This window comes from Schistocerca piceifrons, chromosome X (genome assembly GCF_021461385.2).
Source record: "Schistocerca piceifrons isolate TAMUIC-IGC-003096 chromosome X, iqSchPice1.1, whole genome shotgun sequence".
NCBI lineage: Eukaryota > Metazoa > Arthropoda > Insecta > Orthoptera > Acrididae > Schistocerca > Schistocerca piceifrons.
The window spans coordinates 222803258-222824141 of NC_060149.1; the positions used below are offsets into that span (position 1 = coordinate 222803258).

The 20884-nt window shown below is 36.2% G+C and overlaps 1 protein-coding gene across 1 annotated transcript in view; it reads right to left on the reverse strand.

Moving 5' to 3' along the window:
• The window catches only part of LOC124721711 (metalloendopeptidase OMA1, mitochondrial-like), a 130909-nt gene that overhangs the window by 18617 nt on the left and 91408 nt on the right, over positions 1 to 20884 (reverse strand). The window contains exon 6 of the mRNA XM_047246796.1: positions 18187 to 18387. Coding sequence (XP_047102752.1) covers positions 18187 to 18387 — 201 coding nt within the window. The remainder of the gene's footprint in view (positions 1 to 18186; positions 18388 to 20884) is intronic.

Consider the following 20884-nt stretch of genomic DNA (forward strand, 5'->3'; position numbering starts at 1 on the left):
TAACAATAATTATAATTATAGTTATTACTATTATTATTGTAGTAATAATAATAATAATAGTGGCAATAGGTGTACAAAATAGATATTTTATGATATAGTTCTGGGGAAAGGAAATATAAGGAGACTGCACCAGCTAACAATACTGGGAAATGAGGAAGATTTAGTCAGAAGGAAGGATGTACAAGGGTAATGGATACACACAGGGACAGTGGCAATCATTATTGTTGCTTTAGTAGGTACGTCATCAACTGTCTGGAGATGTTATTCAGTTCTTTAATATAATGCAGGAGCAGTGGCTATTTGTAAGTATACATTCTGGGTGTTCACAAATTTTTAGATTCAGAAAAATTTGAGAATGTGAAATCAAGAGCATCTGGTGTATAACAGTTATGATTATCAACAAGTTTTCACAACTACAGCCACTGCCAATAATAATAATAATAATAATAATAATAATAATAATAATAATAATAATACCCGTGGAGGCTCGGGAAAAGAATAGGCCTCCGCTCTGTTCTGCCAGTCGTAAAAGGCGACGAAAAGAATAAACCACTAATAGGACTAACCCCCCTTTTAGTGTGATTAGTTGGTTCAGGACAGAACTAATGAAGCCTCGGACAAGCGCTGTCATGGTCGGGGACGACGCTTGAACCCTATGCCCGTCCACAATGGTAACGACACTGCTAGCCACACAAAAAATGATTTAAATCCAAATAGAGGTGTTTTGCAGGATATGCTTCCTGCAACCACTCTAGAAGGAAAACAAAGACAGAGGATGAGATGGTCAGATGAAGTTAACCGACACCTCATGTTCTGTTATTAGCAAGCAAGAAACTTAGGAACAAACACAACTGGATACAGATCACAAGTATATACAGCATTTATTACCAGATACCCAGAATTAAAATTTTTAACTGAACAACGACTAGCTGATCAGATCCATGTAATAATCAAAAATAACAGGATACCCCAGTCAGAATTAGAAAACATCAAACAAGTACAACAAATACTAGACCAAAATAATGTGCAATCAGAAGAAGAACAAAATACAGTAATGGACTCAAACATCCCAGAGCCAACAAACAAAGAACAACACGCATCAATCAGAGGAAAACGAAATCTTAAGACAGCCACCAGGACAAGCACAAATAGAACACAAAGTGACACACACGTTAGATATAGAAGAAAAATTTCAGCTGACATATATAGAATACAAAGACACAAATACAGACATTAGACCATTCTTGCATAGAACACCAAATAACCCACAAGTCGAAACAACAATAAAAACTATCAACACAATCATACACAACAAAATAAATGAAGAGTTACAACTACTGATTTATATAGGAGCACTCACTACACTAAATATACACACTAGGCAGAGATCAGAACCAGCCAACACACAGAAGAAACCCACAAAACCAGCATGGCAACACAGGCTACAGATCAGAATAGAAAAACTGAGAAAAGACATCGGACAGCTAACACAATTTATAAGAAATGAAATATCAGACAAAAAACGAAAAAGGTTGGGTAAAATCTCACAACAAGAAGTGATACAGCAGTTAAATGAAAAGAAGCAGAAATTACAAGCATTGGCCAAACGACTTAGAAGACACAAGAAAGTGAAAATAAAAGGAAACAAAACCAAACATTCAACACAAACCAAAAGAGATTACAAGACGATAGATAACACACACATTAAAATAGACAAGCCACCAAACATAACAGACATGGAACACTTCTGGAGCAACATATGGTCCAACCCGGTACAACATAACAGGCATGCACGGTGGATACAAGCAGAAACAGACACATACAAGATGATACCACAAATGCCTGAAGTGATTATTTTCCAACATGAAGTCACCCGAGCAATTAATTCTACGCACAATTGGAAAGCCCCTGGAAAAGTTAAATATCAAATTTCTGGCTAAAGTAGTTCACCTCAACACATTCACATCTAACTAAATTATTTAACAGTTACATTGCAGACCTATACACATTCCCTGATACACTTACACATGGAATAACTTATCTGAAACCTAAAGATCAAGCAGACACATCAAACCCAGCTAAATATCGCCCCATAACATGCCTACCAACAATATACAAAATATTAACTTCAGTCATTACACAGAAATTAATGACACATACAACACAGAACAAAATTATAAATGAAGAACAAACAGGCTGTTGCAAAGGAGCACGAGGATGTAAAGAGCAACTGATAATAGATGCAGAGGTGACATATAAAGCTAAAACTAAACAAAGGTCGCTACACTACGCATACATTGATTACCGAAAAGCTTTTGATAGTGTACCCCACTCACGGTTACTACAAATATTGGAAATATACAAAGTAGATCCTAAATTGATACAGTTCCTAAACATAGTAATGAAAAATTGGAAAACCACACTTAATATCCAAACAAATTCGAATAATATCACATCACAGCCAATACAGATTAAGCGTGGCATATACCAAGGAGACTCATTAAGTCCTTTCTGGTTCTGCCTTGCTCTGAACCCACTATCCAACATGCTAAATAATACAAATTATGGATACAATATTACTGGAACATACCCACACAAAATCACACATTTGCTATACATGGATAATTTAAAACTACTGGCAACAACAAATCAACAACTCAACCAATTACTAAAGATAACAGAAGTATTCAGCAACGATATAAATATGGCTTTTGGAACAGACAAATGTAAGAAAAATAGCATAGTCAAGGGAAAACACACTAAACAAGAAGATTACATATTGGATAAACACAGCGACTGCATAGAAGCGATGGAAAAAACAGATACCTATAAATATCTAGGATACAGACAAAAAATAGGATTCTATACCAATATTGACCTACTCATTTGGAGTAGTGAAATGGAGTAACACGGACGTAGAAGCACTCAATACACTTACACGATCACAATGCCACAAATATAGAATACACCACATACATTCAGCAACAGAAAGATTCACATTAAGCAGAAAGGAAGGAGGAAGGGGATTTATCGACATAAAAAACCTACATTATGGACAGGTAGACAATTTAAGAAAATTCTTTATATAACGAGCAGAAACTAGCAAAATACACAAAGCAATCACTCATATAAATACATCAGCTACACCATTGCAATTTCATAACCATTTCCACAACCCTTTAGATCACATAACATCAACAGATACGAAGAAAGTAAATTGGAAAAAGAAAACACTACATGGCAAGCACTCGTATCATCTAACACAGCCACACATAGATTAAGACGCATCCAACACATGGCTAAGAAAAGGCAATATATACAGTGAGACGGAAGGATTCATGATTGCAATACAGGATCAAACAATAAACACCATATATTACAGCAAGCATATTATTAAAGATCCCAATACCACAACAGATAAATGCAGACTTTGCAAACAACAAATAGAAACAGTAGATCACATCACAAGCGGATGTACAATACTAGCAAATACAGAATACCCCAGAAGACATGACAATGTAGCAAAAATAATACATCAACTACTTACCATACAACATAAACTAATAAAACAACACATTCCCACATACAAGTATGCAATACAAAATGTACTGGAGAATGATGAATACAAATTATACTGGAACAGGACCATTATAACAGATAAAAAAACACCACATAACAAACCTCACATCATACTCACCAATAAAAAGAAGAAATTAACACAACTAATCGAAATATCCATACTCAATACAAGGAATATACAGAAGAAAACAGGAGAAAAAATTAAAAAATACATCCAACTGGCTGAGGAAGTCAAGGACATGTGGCATCAGGATAAAGTTGACATTATACCGATTATACTATCAACTACAGGAGTCATACCACAGAATATCCACCAGTACATCAACACAATACAGCTACATCCAAACTTATATATACAACTACAGAAATCTGTAATTATTGATACTTGTTCAATTACCCGAAAGTTCTTAAATGCAATGTAACATATACCGTACAGTTAAAAGGAAGTCATGCTTGATCAAGATCCGCGTCACTTTCCATTTTTAACCAGACATAACTTCTGAGAAAGAAAATAATAATAATAATAATAATAATAATAATAATAATATTTATTATTTATCTGACATTTATCATTATTAATTTATCTGACAAAAGAAATAACAAATGGTTCTAACGGCTCTGAGCACTATGGGACTTAACATCTAAAGTCATCAGTCCCCTAGAACTTAGAACTACTTAAACCTAACTAACCTAAGAACATCACACACATCCATACCCGAGGCAGGATTCGAACCTGCGACCGTAGTGGCTGCGCAGTTCCAGACTGTACCGCCTAGAACTGCTCAGCCACTCCGGCCGGCAAAGAAAGAACACTTTTTGTGGAATTTTGTTGTTTTGTACATCATTAAGAACAGTTCAGGGCAATAACAAAATAATATGTAAGCTTTTGCACCTCTCCATTTAGAATTTTTGTGTAAGTGGGAAGTTTCATGCTTGACCATTTTTTCGGATAAATGTACAAGATCCCTAACAGATGTATTAGTTCACGAATTTACTTCCAGGCTGAAAATCAGATAATCTTACAGTGCACCCACACAACAACTTGTGCTAACTGTACACTTCCTTGTTAAGTGTTCAGTTGTAGTCACACTAAATACTTAGGGATTACAATTACAAATAACCTAAATTGGAATGATCTCATAGATAGTCTTGTGGGTAGAGCAAACCAAAGACTGTGATTCATTGGCAGAACACTTAGAAGGTGTAACAGGTCTACCAAAGAGACTGTTTACACTACACTTGTCCGCCCTATTCTGGAGTACTGCTGTGCGGTTTGGGATCCGCATCAGGTGGGACTGATGGATGACATCGAAAAAGTACAAAGAAGGGCAGCTCGTTTTGTATTATCGTGAAATAGGGGAGATAGTGTCACAGACATGATATGTGAATTGGAGTGGCAATCATTAAAACAAAGGCGTTTTTCGTTGCAAAGGGATCGTCTCATGAAATTTCAATCACCACTTTTCTACTCCGATTGCGAAAACAGTCTGTTGGCACCCACCTACATAGGGAGAAATGATCGTCATGATAAAATGAGAGAAATCAGGGCTCGCACAGAAAAATTTAAGTGCTCATTTTTCCTGCATGCCATTTGAGAGTGGAACGGTAGAGAGACAGCATGAAGGTGGTTCATTGAACCCTCTGCCAGGCGCTTTATTGTGAATAGCAGAGTAATCACGTAGATGTATTTGATTTCGTCACTCACTCGATCACAGGATCTGCTCTCAGACGCCCTAGTTACTTTGCGGCTAACTTTTCCTGGTAATTTAATTTTTTGTTCCCAGAATGAGATTTTCACTCTGCAGTGGAGTGTGCACTGATATGAAACTTCCTGTCAGATTAAAGCTGTGTACCAGACCGAGACTCAAACTCAGGACCTTTCCTTTCGCAGGCAATGGGTCTACTAACTGAGGTACCCAAGCACGACTCACAACCTGTCCTCACAGCTTTACTTTTCCATTAGCATTTAAAATAGATTCAACATAGTTTATGTTTACACTACACATGAAAGCCGATTCCTGGACAGTATACAACCAACTCCAAACACAAAGTGCCATTTGTGGAAATGAGTACACTAAACTAGTAATATCTACCAGCATGGTCACTTGACTAGAATAAAAATGAGGCACTGCAATCCGTAAGAGCCTAAAGCACACTGCTGTCAATCCCACATTTAAGTGAATATCAGAAAAACCAGTGATAGAGCATTTTGTGAATTTTCATATGTACAATTTGGGCCTACAGCACAGATAAACCTAACTCACCATAAGGTCAATGGATTTCAGGAGCATAAGTAAATGCTACAATTTCACAATTGATGGTTTTGTGCTTTAGGTCCTTATGATTCCCACAAGGGAAACTTCCCCCTTGCAACCACCTTAGATTTAGTGGTAAGAGGGCCCAGGGGACAGCCTGTCAAGAATTGAACACAGATTATGCATGAAAACAGGAAGAAGGTGTACTGAACTGGGGAAAAAGGCAAAACAGAAACAGTGAAAGTCCAGGGTCAAGAAGTACAACATAGAGTACAAACAAAAAGCCAGGGTGTCGTGGTTAAGTGGTGAACTCTATTAGCAGCCAAAAGAAAGTGGCTTTCACATGGGAACCGCAAACGTTTGATGACAAGGCAACAATTTAATTGATCCTCCAACAGAAAACATGTTTGGTGTGTCACACACAGCATTAGTGACAGTATGTGTGTCATATAATAGAAATCTCTTATTGACGCACCTAACTTGTAAGCCTGATGAATGAGTGAGATATACCTCATTGCCCTATTTAGGTGTTTGTGTGAATGTGAATGTGATCATTCCCAAAGAAATGATGAAAATACAATAATCTGTCATACAAGCCGTAACAAATGAATGCAACAATTTCACAATCACACAGTTTTCTCTGAGATCTATAAAAAATATACATTTATAGCATTTTTGAAGTTGCGTTCTGTTTTGGAAGTTTTGACTGTCAAATTCCTTTGTTGTAACATTGTTCACACATGTTTATTTGTTGTTGTCATTTCTGCGAGATGTCAATGTGGTATCTCACCTGCTCTCACTATTCACCACATTTACTTGTGAAGTTATGTATTCTTACCACACAACTCTCATATTCTATCATCAATATATAAAATGAAAATTGCCAAGCCTACAGAAAAAGAACAAACATTCCAATGACCAGATGGACAGTTAAAATTTTGTGAAAAAAGTAAATTAAAAAATTTAGTACTAGGGAGTTTTGAACACTCCTTATCCATTTCGAAGTCCAACACCGTGACCACTGAACCATGACACTATGGCTGTTGAAACACGCTTGATGTTGTACTTGTTAAGCTTAGACTGTTCGCTGTTTCTATTTTGCTTCTTTTTTTTCTTCTTCACAGTTCACTACCCCTCCTTCCTGTTTTCATGCTTGATCTGTTTTCAGTTTTTTATTGGCTATCCACTGGACCATCTTATCACTAGTTCTGAGGAACGTGCAATGAGGAGTTTCCCTTGTCAGCACCTCAAATGTATTACTGTACGATAAACCTTACAGTTTGATATACTATAAATCATTCAGAAACTCACATAATAGGTTTACTGTCAGTATAACTTTAACATTTACTGATATCCAATCTAATTGTACTACAGTGTATAGTGAGAGAATTAACGTATCTGAGGAGTGGACTACCATCTAGCAGGATTTATGCCAAGCGAACGGAGGTAAAAGTCTGCCGTAGTGTGCTACCAACTGGTGGCACTGATGTAAACTTCTAGTTGAGTGGCAAGGACTAGTTGTGCACATCATGAACCATGCACATTGTTTATTAAATCTATATGTATTTGGCCCACAAGGCAATTAAATCACACGAGCTGCGCATGAGTAAAAGGTCCTTGAAATGTGCACAACTTAAGGTGTGCTCATGACCCTGATGCCAAGTTTCATGGAGTCTAGAGGAGCAGTAGTGTGGAAGATTTAAGTGTTATATCTTTCAGATTGCAGCATCTATGTTACGCTTAACAGCATTCAAAGAAAAATAACCAATAATTCCAGAAGGTGTGAAAAGTTAGGGTGTTCATGTGCTCTTACACAGCAGCTGCCACTGTGTGAGAGGTTATTCCATAATCGGGTCCCTGCTACTGAGAAGAACTTCGAGAAAGTGACTGAATGATAGAACAGGACAAAAGGATTTTGTTCTGATGAAAACGGGTGTTTCTGCCATGTTGTTCAGACAAGGACAAGGAGAGTTATAGGGGATAGTGCATGCTCATAAGACAGTAGAGAGGACAGTGAGTATGAAAATCTGTGTGCTTGTCTGCACGCAGCCAGGATAGCTGTGCATATGATGGAGAAATACGGTCAAAGAGCCAAACATCACAGATATAATGAACACATGCTTTCATAACTAGTTCCAGGTACTGCGGGCTTTCCTGAGGAAGGCCTAGCAGGATAACATCACTACAATCAATACTTGGAAATGTAAGTGTTTGTACAAGTTCCTCTTCAGCTCAAGAGGGAAGAGATTTTTATATTTTTTTACAGTATGGAGAGATGTTGATTCCTTCTTGCACACTGCAGTTTCATGCTCAGTCCAATTGAAATTTTCTGCTATTATTGCTCCTACATTCTTTGCTCACGGAAGAAGTTGGCATCTGTCCCATTTAGAGTTCAAGATGGCAAGGATTCCCAATAATTCAGGCTAATGAGCGTAGAATTACCAACCTGTACCAGTTTGGTTTTGGTTGGGTTGGACTTGAACCCTATATCTTGCACCACTTTTGACAGTGCACACAGTATATAGATTCTCAACACCTGTCTTCAGATGTATTATTTTTTGACTTAGGTACAATTGGAGGTTACCAGCATACATGTGGTACTTGGAGTAAGACAAACCAATGACACATCACTGACATACAGCAAGAAGAGTTTAAAACCTAGTACCAAACCCTGAGGGGTGCCTGAGACTACATGCCTCCATTGTGACCTTATGGTGCTGGACATGATGCACTGCTGGTGAGACATCATGTATGAGCAAAACCATTGCACTGCACTTGACATGAAATTTATGTTGCTGAGTTTGGCAAGTGAAATGTTGAAGTTGGCGGTGTCAAAGGTTTTCATGAAGTCTAAGACACACATGATAGCTGTGTCTTATGCATCCACGGCAAGTTTCATGATATGCTACCTTTATTAACTCCTATGATGTGCTGCGATGTTCACAGAAACCTTATTGGTATTCACCTGTGATTGTAGATAATGTGCAGTACTAGATCAGTTCTGCTGCTTGGACAGTCAGATCAGCTGCAACTTTTACTTTTCCTATACCTAGAGCACACAGGTTTTCTTATAGGACATCTGGTCTATTTCTGTTGTCAGTTAACATATGGGCATGTTTGAGTTCTGCATTTATCACAGCTGGACTGAATGTGTTCCACTTCTGCTTGTAAGCAATATGATTTTCAGGTGAGGAGTGCAGTTTGTATGGCCAATATGCAGCGTCTTTTAGATTCGTAAGTTGTTTTATTTCTCCAGTTAGTCAAGGTGCATGTTTCCTTCTTACTTTTCCAGTCTTTAGGAGGAATGTATTTGTCATAGAGTTGAGTACATTTGTTAGTAAATCCATTAAGTTTTTTGTTTATGTCCAAGAAGGGAATAGAAGATGTCCCTCAAAAGTATTTCTAGTGCCTCAGTTGCAAGTTCAGATAAGTTAATGCATTTGAAGTCTTGGCAGGTAGTCAGTTGTAGTTTCTTTCTGGGACATTCTAGTGAGTACATCATGAAAATTCTGTCTGGACAGACTTGCCAGGTGCAGATATTTGACAGGTACGAATTACTCTTTTTGGGGATTTCATTGCAAATATATCTGAGAGTGTGACTACTGTTTGTACGATGGGTAGGAGCAAGCTGACGTAGTGACATTTTGAAGAATACAGCATCTGCTTAAACTTGAAACTGGAAGCACTGCTGTATAGAAAATTTATGTTCAAGTCCACAGCTATAACTATAAGCTTGTATGTTGATTTGACACTTGAAAGGGCAGTTTCAAAGCAGGCAAACCTGCCTACTTTAGGAGATTCATAAAGAACACATGTTAGGCACTTTCAATTATGGATGAGTGGAGCACAGTAGGTCAGAAATCAGTGCATATGTACACCCTTACTCCACCCCCTTGCCTGTTATGTCCCTCTTGCCTTGGAAAAATGTAGCTGTGTAGGTTTACTGCAAGCATGTGTTTCCATATGTTTATCCAACGCTTGTATATTCTAATTGGAAGAGACACAGCTGGAAGTTAATTAAATGTAGGAAGTAGATATTCTACTTCTTTTTCCTATGTACAAAGCCCCATTAAGTCAATACTGAAACATCTGCAATGTATTATACTAGTGTTATTGTTCTCAGTAGAAATTAATAGTCTCAAATGGGCTTAGAAATGTCCTGAGATTAGATATAGGGTATCTGTAAGTTAAAATCACTAAATATATGTTTACAGTACATTAAAACACTGCTGCGCAGGATTAACACTCGTTTACTGCAAAAATGTGAAGTATCAATCTGAGCAGATAAAATGTTTTCTTAGGCATCTTTGGCAACACTGCCCAACTACAAGGAATACCTGGAGGAGGAATTGGGTCACTTACACCTCCACAGAGGACATATCTCTACCTCTTCACTTCAAAGATGTTGTTCTAAGGAACATAATATCTACTAATTTACTGACTTTTCCCTGAAGTTCCCCAATATTTTATCAACACACCTACAGATGCATCACTTAAGCAGGCATTTCTGTAACTCAAATTCACATTAATTAGGCCTATCTCTCCTACCCATCACAGTAGGACTCTGCACATGTGTGACCACATTCCCACCATCTACAAACTGGCTATTGTCTGATTCACAAATGTTGGCAGTTTGCACAGGTCCAGGCACGGACCAGGATTGCAATGTTGCTGGTTCCAAGTGACAGTTGTGATATGTGCATACATTTGCTTTAGATTTGAAGAAAGTGTGTAGCCAACAAATCATGTCTCTCACTTGCTTATGTAGAATTTTTTGCTTACCACAACTGTCATCGATGACAGCTTGCAACAAAGGGAACAAAATTTCACTAAATAACTCACTACAATTATGTTTAATGCTCACATGCTCACATTGGCTATGATATTCACAGCACAGCACTTAGAACATTACTGAATGGTAACTGGCTGTGGGAGAATGGGAGACATAAATGCACAGCACAAGCTTAAACTCAACTGCCATTGTTCATGACTCCAACTGTAATGAGCTGAACCAGCCTTCCCTTCACAGACCTATTTAAGCACATGTCATGTCCTGTAATGGGCCAATTACAGATAGTTAAGATTGGTGCAAGCCCAAATGCATGCAATGTCAGTCATCATCACAGTCATTTCCAACAACCAATAAACTCAATTCACAGGACTGTTGAAACATGGCCAGTTATGATGTCAAAACAACTAGATAAAATACACACTGCTGACATGAGTTTCAGAAGTTATGTTTTGCCATGTCAATCACTGATATTACAGGTCTCATTCATATCTAGGATGCTACCCACACAATCCACTATCACTACATGATCCTCCTGTCACAAGTCCTTGAACAGAGATCCTGTATCATCTGTTCCCTGAATGATACTAGCATTTGATATGAATATGTTAATGACTTTATACTCTTGTCCTAGTATTTCCTGCAACTGACTTCTTACACCATATCCGTGTCTACCACCTAGCTGGAGAACTTTCTTCTTTCTAACACTCCCCACCACCCTAGGTTTCCTAAACATGGTCAACCTACAGTCTGCTGCATTTTTTTTTTATACCTATCTAACATTTCTTTGTTCCACTTCACAGCTGATGTGCTCTATTTCTACCTGCTTTTCTACCAACTAACAATTACCTGGATGCAAGATGGTCAAATCAGTAACTGTTGTCAGGTAAATACTATGAGATGTACAAATGCAAATTTCTTCTCTTTACCAAGTGAAACTGTAGACTTACTATCTAAGCAGTTACTGGTCTATCAAGATTATTTTAATTGCTACAGCGTGGGAGGTTTAGCTCAGACCAGTGGCCGTTTGTCTAGCCATTCAAACATCTGTCTTACTGGAGCTTTGTTACAGTATATTGAGAAAGGTTTGAAAAATGAACTGGAGCTGGGGTTCATGCATACTGTGTGAATTGATTATTTCCTTTTGCAAATGATTTTAATTGGCATGAAATTAACGATCAGCTAATGGCACCACTTGTATGTGCACTGTTCAGATTTTATGTGCAAAAGCAGTCACCCTTAAATAACTCCAGACTGGTGTGAGACTGATGGTTCAAATTTGGTCCACCAGTGTATCAAACCTTGGTTTAAGACAACTCTTAATCATATGAAAAAAAATCTTGTTTCATTTGAATTTTACTTGCAAGAAAACATGTTTTTCTGAGACTTTTTGAAACATGTCACTTCTATACTTTAAACTTGCAGGAGTTGGTTCAAACTTTTCACAAAGATGGATAAGCGGATAAAGTACAAACAATTTTTTTTAATCCAATAATCTCTATCCCTTGTTGAGATACAACGGTTTAAAGACAAGGTACATGTAGCATGCGAAATTCATGTTTACATGAATTGAGTATGCCGAAATGGTTTTATGTGAATTAAATAAATAAAAAATGCATTCTCGTGATAAAATTGAATACTCACTCTCAAAAATCTGACTTGATTCAGATTTTATGCACAAGAAACACATTTTTTGTGTGCGTGCTTTTTTTTACATGCACTACTTTTATGTTTCAAACTAATGTGAATCGGTTCAAATTTTGTAATAATATGGACAAATATATGTAATTAATGATCATGTTTTGTGAAAGCTTATCCATTGCCATCATATAGCAATCTAAAGTTGCACATAAAATGAATGTAAAATCCAGTTCTACACAAATAATACATGTTGAGAAAGTGACACAGATTGTGATAAAAATACATTCTTATAGTAATTATAAGAAGCATATGCAAAAATCTCATTGACGGTTTTTTTGTGCAAAAAGAAAATCACACATTTGCGCATGAAACTGTGTTTTGTAGAAATGCACTGCATTTTAAATGCAGCATTTAGATATAATTTAAAATATGGTTATTACAATCTATCATCATTGCATTATTTATACGTTAAAGATTTTATTCACCAATGGCTTAAAATCATTGAAAAATCTTTGGTTGTGCAAAACAATGCACATAGCAAACCAGAATTATGCCCAGCTCTGTACAAAACGATATACTGTTTTATCAAGCACTTTCAGCTGTATCAATGACCACCAGAAAATTAAACTAACCGAAACAGGGTATAAAAGAAAAAAGGTCACCTTATTTCTAACCAGAATCAAATGTTTTACAGTTTTTTTAATTATTTTTCAAAAATTTATATGCTATCTCACAGAATATTTATTTTCAGACAAAACAAGCTTAAGTTTGTCAATTTTAATAACAGGACTGAAAAGTTGATAGTATTTTGTTGTGCCCACAATGTTTCACAGTTATTTTGCTTATTTCAGCCAGTAATACTTGTAAGTAATTTACATTGGTTGTTGCAATATTTTGCATCAAAATTGTTCATGTGAGTTTTCTTAGCAGCAGTTTCTTAATTTTCAGTTTTATTATCCATAACAGTAGCAACACTCAATAACCATTCAGCTTATCATAAAAATTACAACAATTAAAAAGTCAAGAATGACGAGGTGTTTCCAAAAGCCACATAGCTGCATGAAGGTGCTTTATTCCGAACTATGTTTCACGTCAGTATAGATGCAAGTTCAGGTTTATATTTCCATAATGTAGATGGACAATTATGGAGCCCCGGCTTTTGGGAAGTTACCCACATTAGAAGTGAAACCATAATGGTGGGTTGTCATAATAAAATTGAGTACACCCAAAAGATGCTTGTAAAAGTGTACAAAGCTGGACTGCTGAATGAGCCAGGCCAGATAACAGCATGTAGAATGTATTATACGATTCAGTAGACACCAACTGTATAAAACCAATGAAGTAAAACTTACTTAATATTTCATTCGGTATCATATTATGTTTGCTGTTATTTGGTGCATTGTATTAAGTATATAAGGATATTTTTCATATGTTTGCTTTTTGCATATACAATCTCATGTGTAAATGAATAAAATGTGTGTAAGAAGATTTTTGTGTGTGTGTGTGTGTGTGTGTGTGTGTGTGTGTGTGTGTGTGTGTGTGTGTGTGTGCATGGACATGCTCAACTCTACCAGGCAGATAGCCGTAGAAAGACCAGACTATTGATGCCCAACTCAAGCAACATGGTTCAAAAGTCAATTAAAAAAACCTATACCAGACTACTAGTCACCTGAGTCAGCAAAAATCTACATTGGTTACTATGCTATTGTGGTCTAATGTCAAATTATACTAGAGTAAAAGTTGGGACCCAGAATGAAAAATTTTCCTATCATAGCACAAAAGAAGGCAAATATGTCCTAGGTAGAGTTAGGGATATACAAGAAGGGAACTAGCTTTTGACTTATTTAGCAGCTTCAGAGACATTTAAATCAAAACATCTACAATAGGAAGTATCCAAGAGGGTGACATGACAAATGGCTTATTGGATGACACAATGGCATGAATCATGTTATACAACATTGTATTGTATTGTATTTTTTACTGGTCCTGTTGTCTACATAGCAGCTTATGCATAAGACATTGGACAAGTCAAGTTATAAATATACAGGCTGAAAGTCATTTCAAGGCACACATATTTAAGGTTACAATAATACATTAATGAATTTCAATATTCTTCAATGGAGTAAAAGCAGTGATGCTGTAAATATGACTTTAGAGATTTTCCAAATGTATTGACCTCAGTGATAGCTTTTATGTTTTCAGAAAGTTTGTTATAAAGCTTAACTCCCACGTGAAAAGCGCATTTTTGGCACAGTGCTGTACTGATTTGAGTCATATGTAAGTTTCTGTTTTGTCTGGTAAAGTGATCATGTATATCACAGTTTTTTTTTGCAATCTCCAGTCCTTGCCTATTACATTTAATTTAAAGAACAAAAGGATTTTCCATAATGTATACACATGGTAATGGAGGAATACCAGATTTCTTAAACAGGGGTTTACAAGAGTGTCTAGGCTTGAACCCAAACAAGATTCTAATGGCCCTTTTTTGTAGTTTAAAAGTGCTATTAGCTGTTTTAGAGTTTCCCCAGAAGGTGACCCCATATCTAAGACGAGAATGAAAGTATGCATGATATGCATTCAATACTGCTTTCTCACTACAGCATGATTTTAATGAACAAAGAAGGTAACATGTTTTGCTCTGTTCTGCATTGAGATATTCAATATGCTTATTCCATCTGATGTTACTCTGCAGCCAAAGTCCTAAGAATTTGGTTTCATTATTGTTACCAACTGGTTCGTCATTGATAGAGACTGATGGGATAAACATGTCCTTGTTAGGAACATCGTGGAATTTTAGAGCAATGGTTTTCTTACTGTTTATTACAAGCTGATTACTCTGTGCCCAGCTGCTAAATTGTTTCGTGACCATGTTTACTGTCTGCTGTAACTGTTCATCGTCGTATCCTTTTAGTAGAATCATGGTGTCATCTGCAAATATGATTGTTTTGTGTGCATCAACATTTAAGATTGGATCATTTATGTACAGAAGAAACAGAAGGGGTCCCAATATTGATCCTTGGGGTACACCACATTTAACTTGTTTATAGTCAGATAAGTGATTAGATACAGTTTTAGTTCAATATTTGTGTGCTTGCTGCACACTGCCTGCATACAATTAGTCAGGGAGGAACTAATCCACTTGTTGGACAGACCTCAAATATCATAGCTTTCTAGCTTTGATAGCAGAATTTTATGGTCCACCATGTCAAAAGCTTTTGACAAGTCAATAAACACTGCTATTGTTTCCCGTCTTTTGTCCATCAGGTTTAGGATGGAATTGATGCACTCATAGACAGCAGTTGTCGTTGACCTCTTACTTCTGAATCCATGTTGTTCATTACATAGGATGCTGTTTTTATTTATAAATTTCATAAGTTTCTCACACATAACTTTTTCCAGCACATTAGAGACGCAGGAGGAAATTGTGATGGGTCTGTAGTCATTTACATTGTCTTTGTCCCCTTTTTTATATACAGGAATAACTTTTGATGTTTTCAACACATCGGGGAAAGTGCCTGCCTGAAGTGAGAAGTCGCATAAGTGTGTGAGTACTTCAATTAGGTTTGATGTGCTCTTCTTTAACACTGTTGCGGGTATACCATCAATACCTGCCGATTTGGAATTTTTTAGTCCTTTTATTGCTTTAGCTACTTCATCTTGTGAAACAGAACTGATGTACATTGATCCTCTATATGCACTTACTTCATATTCATTTGCCTGGGTGCTCTTACAGTTTGATTGTAACATATTATCAGCAACACCTGTGAAAAAGTTGTTAAATGTGTTGGCTACTTCTAAGGGGTTTGTTACTTTTTTATTTTTATGTGACAGTGTTATAATTTTGCAAGGTTGTCTGTATTCTCCAAATTCTTTTTTCATAACACTCCACATAGCCTTTGATTTATTAGCTGAATTATAAATGATTTCATCATTTTGCATTATTTTTGCTGTTTTTATTACTTTTCTCAATATTTTGGAGTATTTTTTATAGTATGCGTGTACTACAAGTGAGGAATTTTTTGAGTTACATATTTCATGAAGGAGTCTTTTCTTCTGGCATGAAACCCTTATTCCCTTTGTGATCCAGCCATTTGTTCTAGAGTTCCCCCGTATGGTTAATGTTTTCAGTGGGAATGCAAGTTCAAAGAAATGGGTTAATATATCAATGAAAGTGTTGAATTTTTCATTTATATCATTCATTTTGTACACTCCTAGCCACTTTTCTTTCTGTAATAAGTTGTTGAAGTAGTTTACATTATGCTGATTATAACTTCGATATGCTGTTCTGAAAGACATGTTGTTAATATTACTGCCTTGTACTTTTATGCTTAATATTTGAGCAAGATGATCACTAAAACCTGCATTGAAAATTTTTAGTGAGGTGTTTTGTAAACTCTTCTTGACTAGAAACTGATCAAGAGCTGTTTGGCAAGTTTCTGTTACTCGGGTAGCTGCTTTTACTTCAGCCTTTAAATTGTAGGATTTTGCAAGGTTCAAAATGGTCTCCATATTTCCACTATTCATGAGGAAGTGAATATTGAAGTCACCACAGATTATCAATTCACAATTCATTTTATTTACTTTATTTAGCAATGACTCCATTTTGTTTAAGAAAAGTTCAAAATTCCCGGAAGGTGATCAGTAAACTGTAGCAATAACCAGGTTGAACTGAGTAATTTTTATAGCTGCAATTTCATAATCCTTTTCGACATTTGCCCTAGTTAAGTCAGGTAGTGTAATAAAATCACATTACCCTTTGTGTAAATTGCTACCCCACCCTGCTTGCTGTTTTTCCTGCAGTAGTAAGCAGCCAAAACAAATTTGTTTATTTTCGTATTCTGGATTAATTCTGGGTTTAGCCAGTGACATCATGTATCATATTACTTTACTTGACATGATGCATTATATTACATGACATGGGTACTAATACTAAAAAGTGAAAGCACAAATATGCAATATGTTTTGATTTAAATGTCTTTGAAGCTGTCAAATAAGTTGAAAAGCTAGTTCCCTTTCTTTAAATGCCTAATTCTGTCCATGAGATAATCGCCTTTTTGTGCTATGATAAGAGTATTTTTCATTCTGGTTCTGTTAATATTTAAGAAGATAAAAAAATAATTTTATTACAGTAGCTTCTGAGAATCAGAATTAGACAGTAAGTCAGAGGAGAGGCAGCACAATACACAAGATGGTGATTCAGACACTTTGCTAGAAGGCTGCATGTAACAGCACTCTTTTAAGGTTTTGCGTGCAGGGTTAGCTTTCAGTGGGTTTTTTTCCTCACTTCATTGTCAGATAGGGCTCTTGGCTATTGCAAAGCACATGTAGTGTTCAGCAATAGTTTTTACTGTAGTTATGATGATGTGTTTAGTTTGATCAGAAACAAAATATTGAGTTTACACATCCACTTGTGCTTATTTCAGCAGTAGCATCCTATTTAACACTGGTGAATGGGAAACACTAGGGTGTCATGTCCTGATTTTTTAATATCTCACAAGAAAAATGGACAAGGGAGAGATTTATGTACAGTGCAATCGCCAGAATAATGCAACACCTCACAAATTGTAAACATCATATCTAATATTATCACAGTACACAAAAATTCTGTTTAATAATAGGAATTATTTCCTGAAACACAGCTTGCAGAAAATAAATAAGGAAAATTGTGACTGGCAGCAGCAAACATAACTTTATAATAATAATAATAAAAAAAAACACTGACTTTTATTCACAATAACAAATGACATGTTTTATCATGTGTCAGGCAGTTTCTTCAATGTAACTTCAGTCATTTTTCAATTACTAGTAGTAGTTTATGTTCAATACTTTTTATACACAAAAGATGAAGGAGAGAAATTTCCATGTACAGGAGCATGTAACATTACAAATATATCATATGCTTAATACAGTCTAAGACATTACCTTGGCAGCCAACTGCAAACCTACTTCATCAGCTTCAGACTCAACACTGCGACTAAACGGTAAGTGAACAAGAGTATTTACAAACAAATTGGACAACCATTGAGAAAACATGGCAACACCATCAGGAAACAATGCCCATAATATAATAATTGGCACAATCATCAATAATTCATGTAAATGCAATCTGCTCATCTGCTCTGCCTGGAAACAAAAGAAAAAAATACACATTAGTACATTGTAATTAATTCCATGACTGGCTTTTGCAGAAATACATACATTCTATGTTTGCTTCCTATAGTTCAGTCACTGAATGTCCAAACTATTAAAGAGATGTATTGAATAAACTGTTAACAGAGAGAGTGTGGAAAACAAGGACAAGTTGACAGAAGTGAATGGACAACATATCTGACGCCATGGCCACAACAGTAAAAGATGTAATGGCATCAGGTAGTTTCTCAGACAATCTAAAGATAACACAAGTAGCCCCCCATTTACAAGAACCTGTATATTAGAGGAAGAACTGGCTATGAGTTAACAAAATCGTATATTAGCAACGGCAAACAATTTAATTGATGTGAAGCCATCATAAAACTGTTATTCAAGCAATATTGAGGATTGTTTAATCAGATTTCCTTATTTTTTGCACTTGAAAATGGAATAATATCATCCCGAAACATGTTGTGGCAAGGAGGATTGTTTTATCAGGTTTCCTCATTTTTAGCACTTGAAAATGGGGTAGAGTTGTTCCAAAACATGCTGTGGCAATGATCACGTGATTGACAACTGGTATGAATATCCTCAATATTGGAGGAAACAATTTTTGATGCTTAAAACAAACATTGGGACCTTCAAATCCAAAATTACTGATATCGTATATGGAGTGCCTCAAGGTTCCATGTTGGGACCCCTTCTTTTCTTGATTTATGTTAACAATATAAAGTACTGTTCTCCTAATTCTAAGAAAAAAATATTGTATGCAGATGATACATCAATTGTGTGCAAACACAAATCCTATAACAGCCTGGAGGTGCTGTGCAACAGTGTTACCAATGGACCAGCCAAGTATTTCAATGAAGGCACCTATATGAAAGTGCTCCAGGGACTGTAATAATGGAATTTAACACCAGGAAATAAAAAAAAGATTGATATGAAACTATCCATAGGACATGACACTGTAAAAAAAGGAAAAATGGACAAAATTCTTGGGAATCACAATCCAAGACAACCTGAAGTGGGACATGCATACAGATTCCTTAGCCTGTAAACTGTCTAAAAGCAGCTTATGGTTCATTAGTCTCATCAAATTTTAAATAAGCGGTAGAAATGTAGGGTGCAACAACACAAACCAACCTCAGCACATTATTAACACTGAAGAAGAAGAAAAAAAACATCAGAATTATTTGTGGTACCAAACCCAGACAATCATGTCAAAACTTGTTTCCAAATTAGGTGTGTCAAACTAAACATAGCTTTGCTTATGAACATAATTAATCCAACCTTAAACACTGACCTACACGAGCATAATACAAAACAAAAAATTAAGATACCATGTAAATAGCCACTGAACAGCACTACATGGAAAAAAAATGAACTCCATGCTGGGCTGGCACTAGACAATACCTTACCAAGAAGTCTCACAATCTTCCTACCAGCAAATTAAAAGAGCAATTAAAAAGGATTTTAATTGAAAATCCATTTTATTCCCTAAATGAATTTTTTATCTTTACAAATACACTTTTTAAGTATGTCAAAGCTCATAGTTTTAGGTAATTCACAAGTAATCTAATCATACTAATATTTTTCCAACACTGTTATTTGTGTATTAACAAATTTAAAATCTATTAAAATGTAAATTTATTGCTAAACAGAAATTCTTAATTTATAATTCATAAACTGACATATTCAGAAGAATATGTCTGTGTGATGTTCTGAAACTGTATTATTTCTAGGTATTATATTTGATTACTTGAAGCTGAATAATAATAATAATAATTATTATTATTATTACTATTATTATTATTATTATTATTATTATTATTATTTGGTCAATAATCTGAATTGCCATTTCCATTTAAGCAATTTGCATTTTTCATACAGCAGGTTCAATGAGACTGGAATGGCCAATATAAAGTATTTAGCAGAGAGAAAACAGGGCATTATTCTGTGTGTGTCCCACTGGTAATAACTCACACTTACTGGATTGCCCCCCCCTTTTTTTTTTGGGGGGGGGGGCGCTCAACTACTAACAAAATAAAAGAGTTAGATCTCTTTGGACAAGTCAGTCAATGTAATAAAACGAAGGACACGAGCAGCTGCTCGAGCGTCATCAGTTAAAAGTTCCTGTAAGGTAGACGGCAAACACAGGACAACATGAGAGTGAATAAAACGGGGACAGGACAATAAAACATGGTGCACTGTCAATGGATGACCACAGGGGCACTGTGGGGCGGTGGCTAAATCGGCAATGCCCAATCCACAACCTGGCCAAAATGACCTCCTCTTGCCGGGAAGGGCATGAGGACGTCGTCCAAGCCGTCGGGATCGGTTTGATGGCCCTAAGCTTATTTTCATGGAGAGAGGACCAAGCCTCATGCCACAATGATGAAACGCACTGACAAAGAACCTCACTAACATCAGTTGATGGGACACAAAAGGAAGCTGTCCGAGGCAGTAGGACAGCAGCCTTGGTCGCAACATC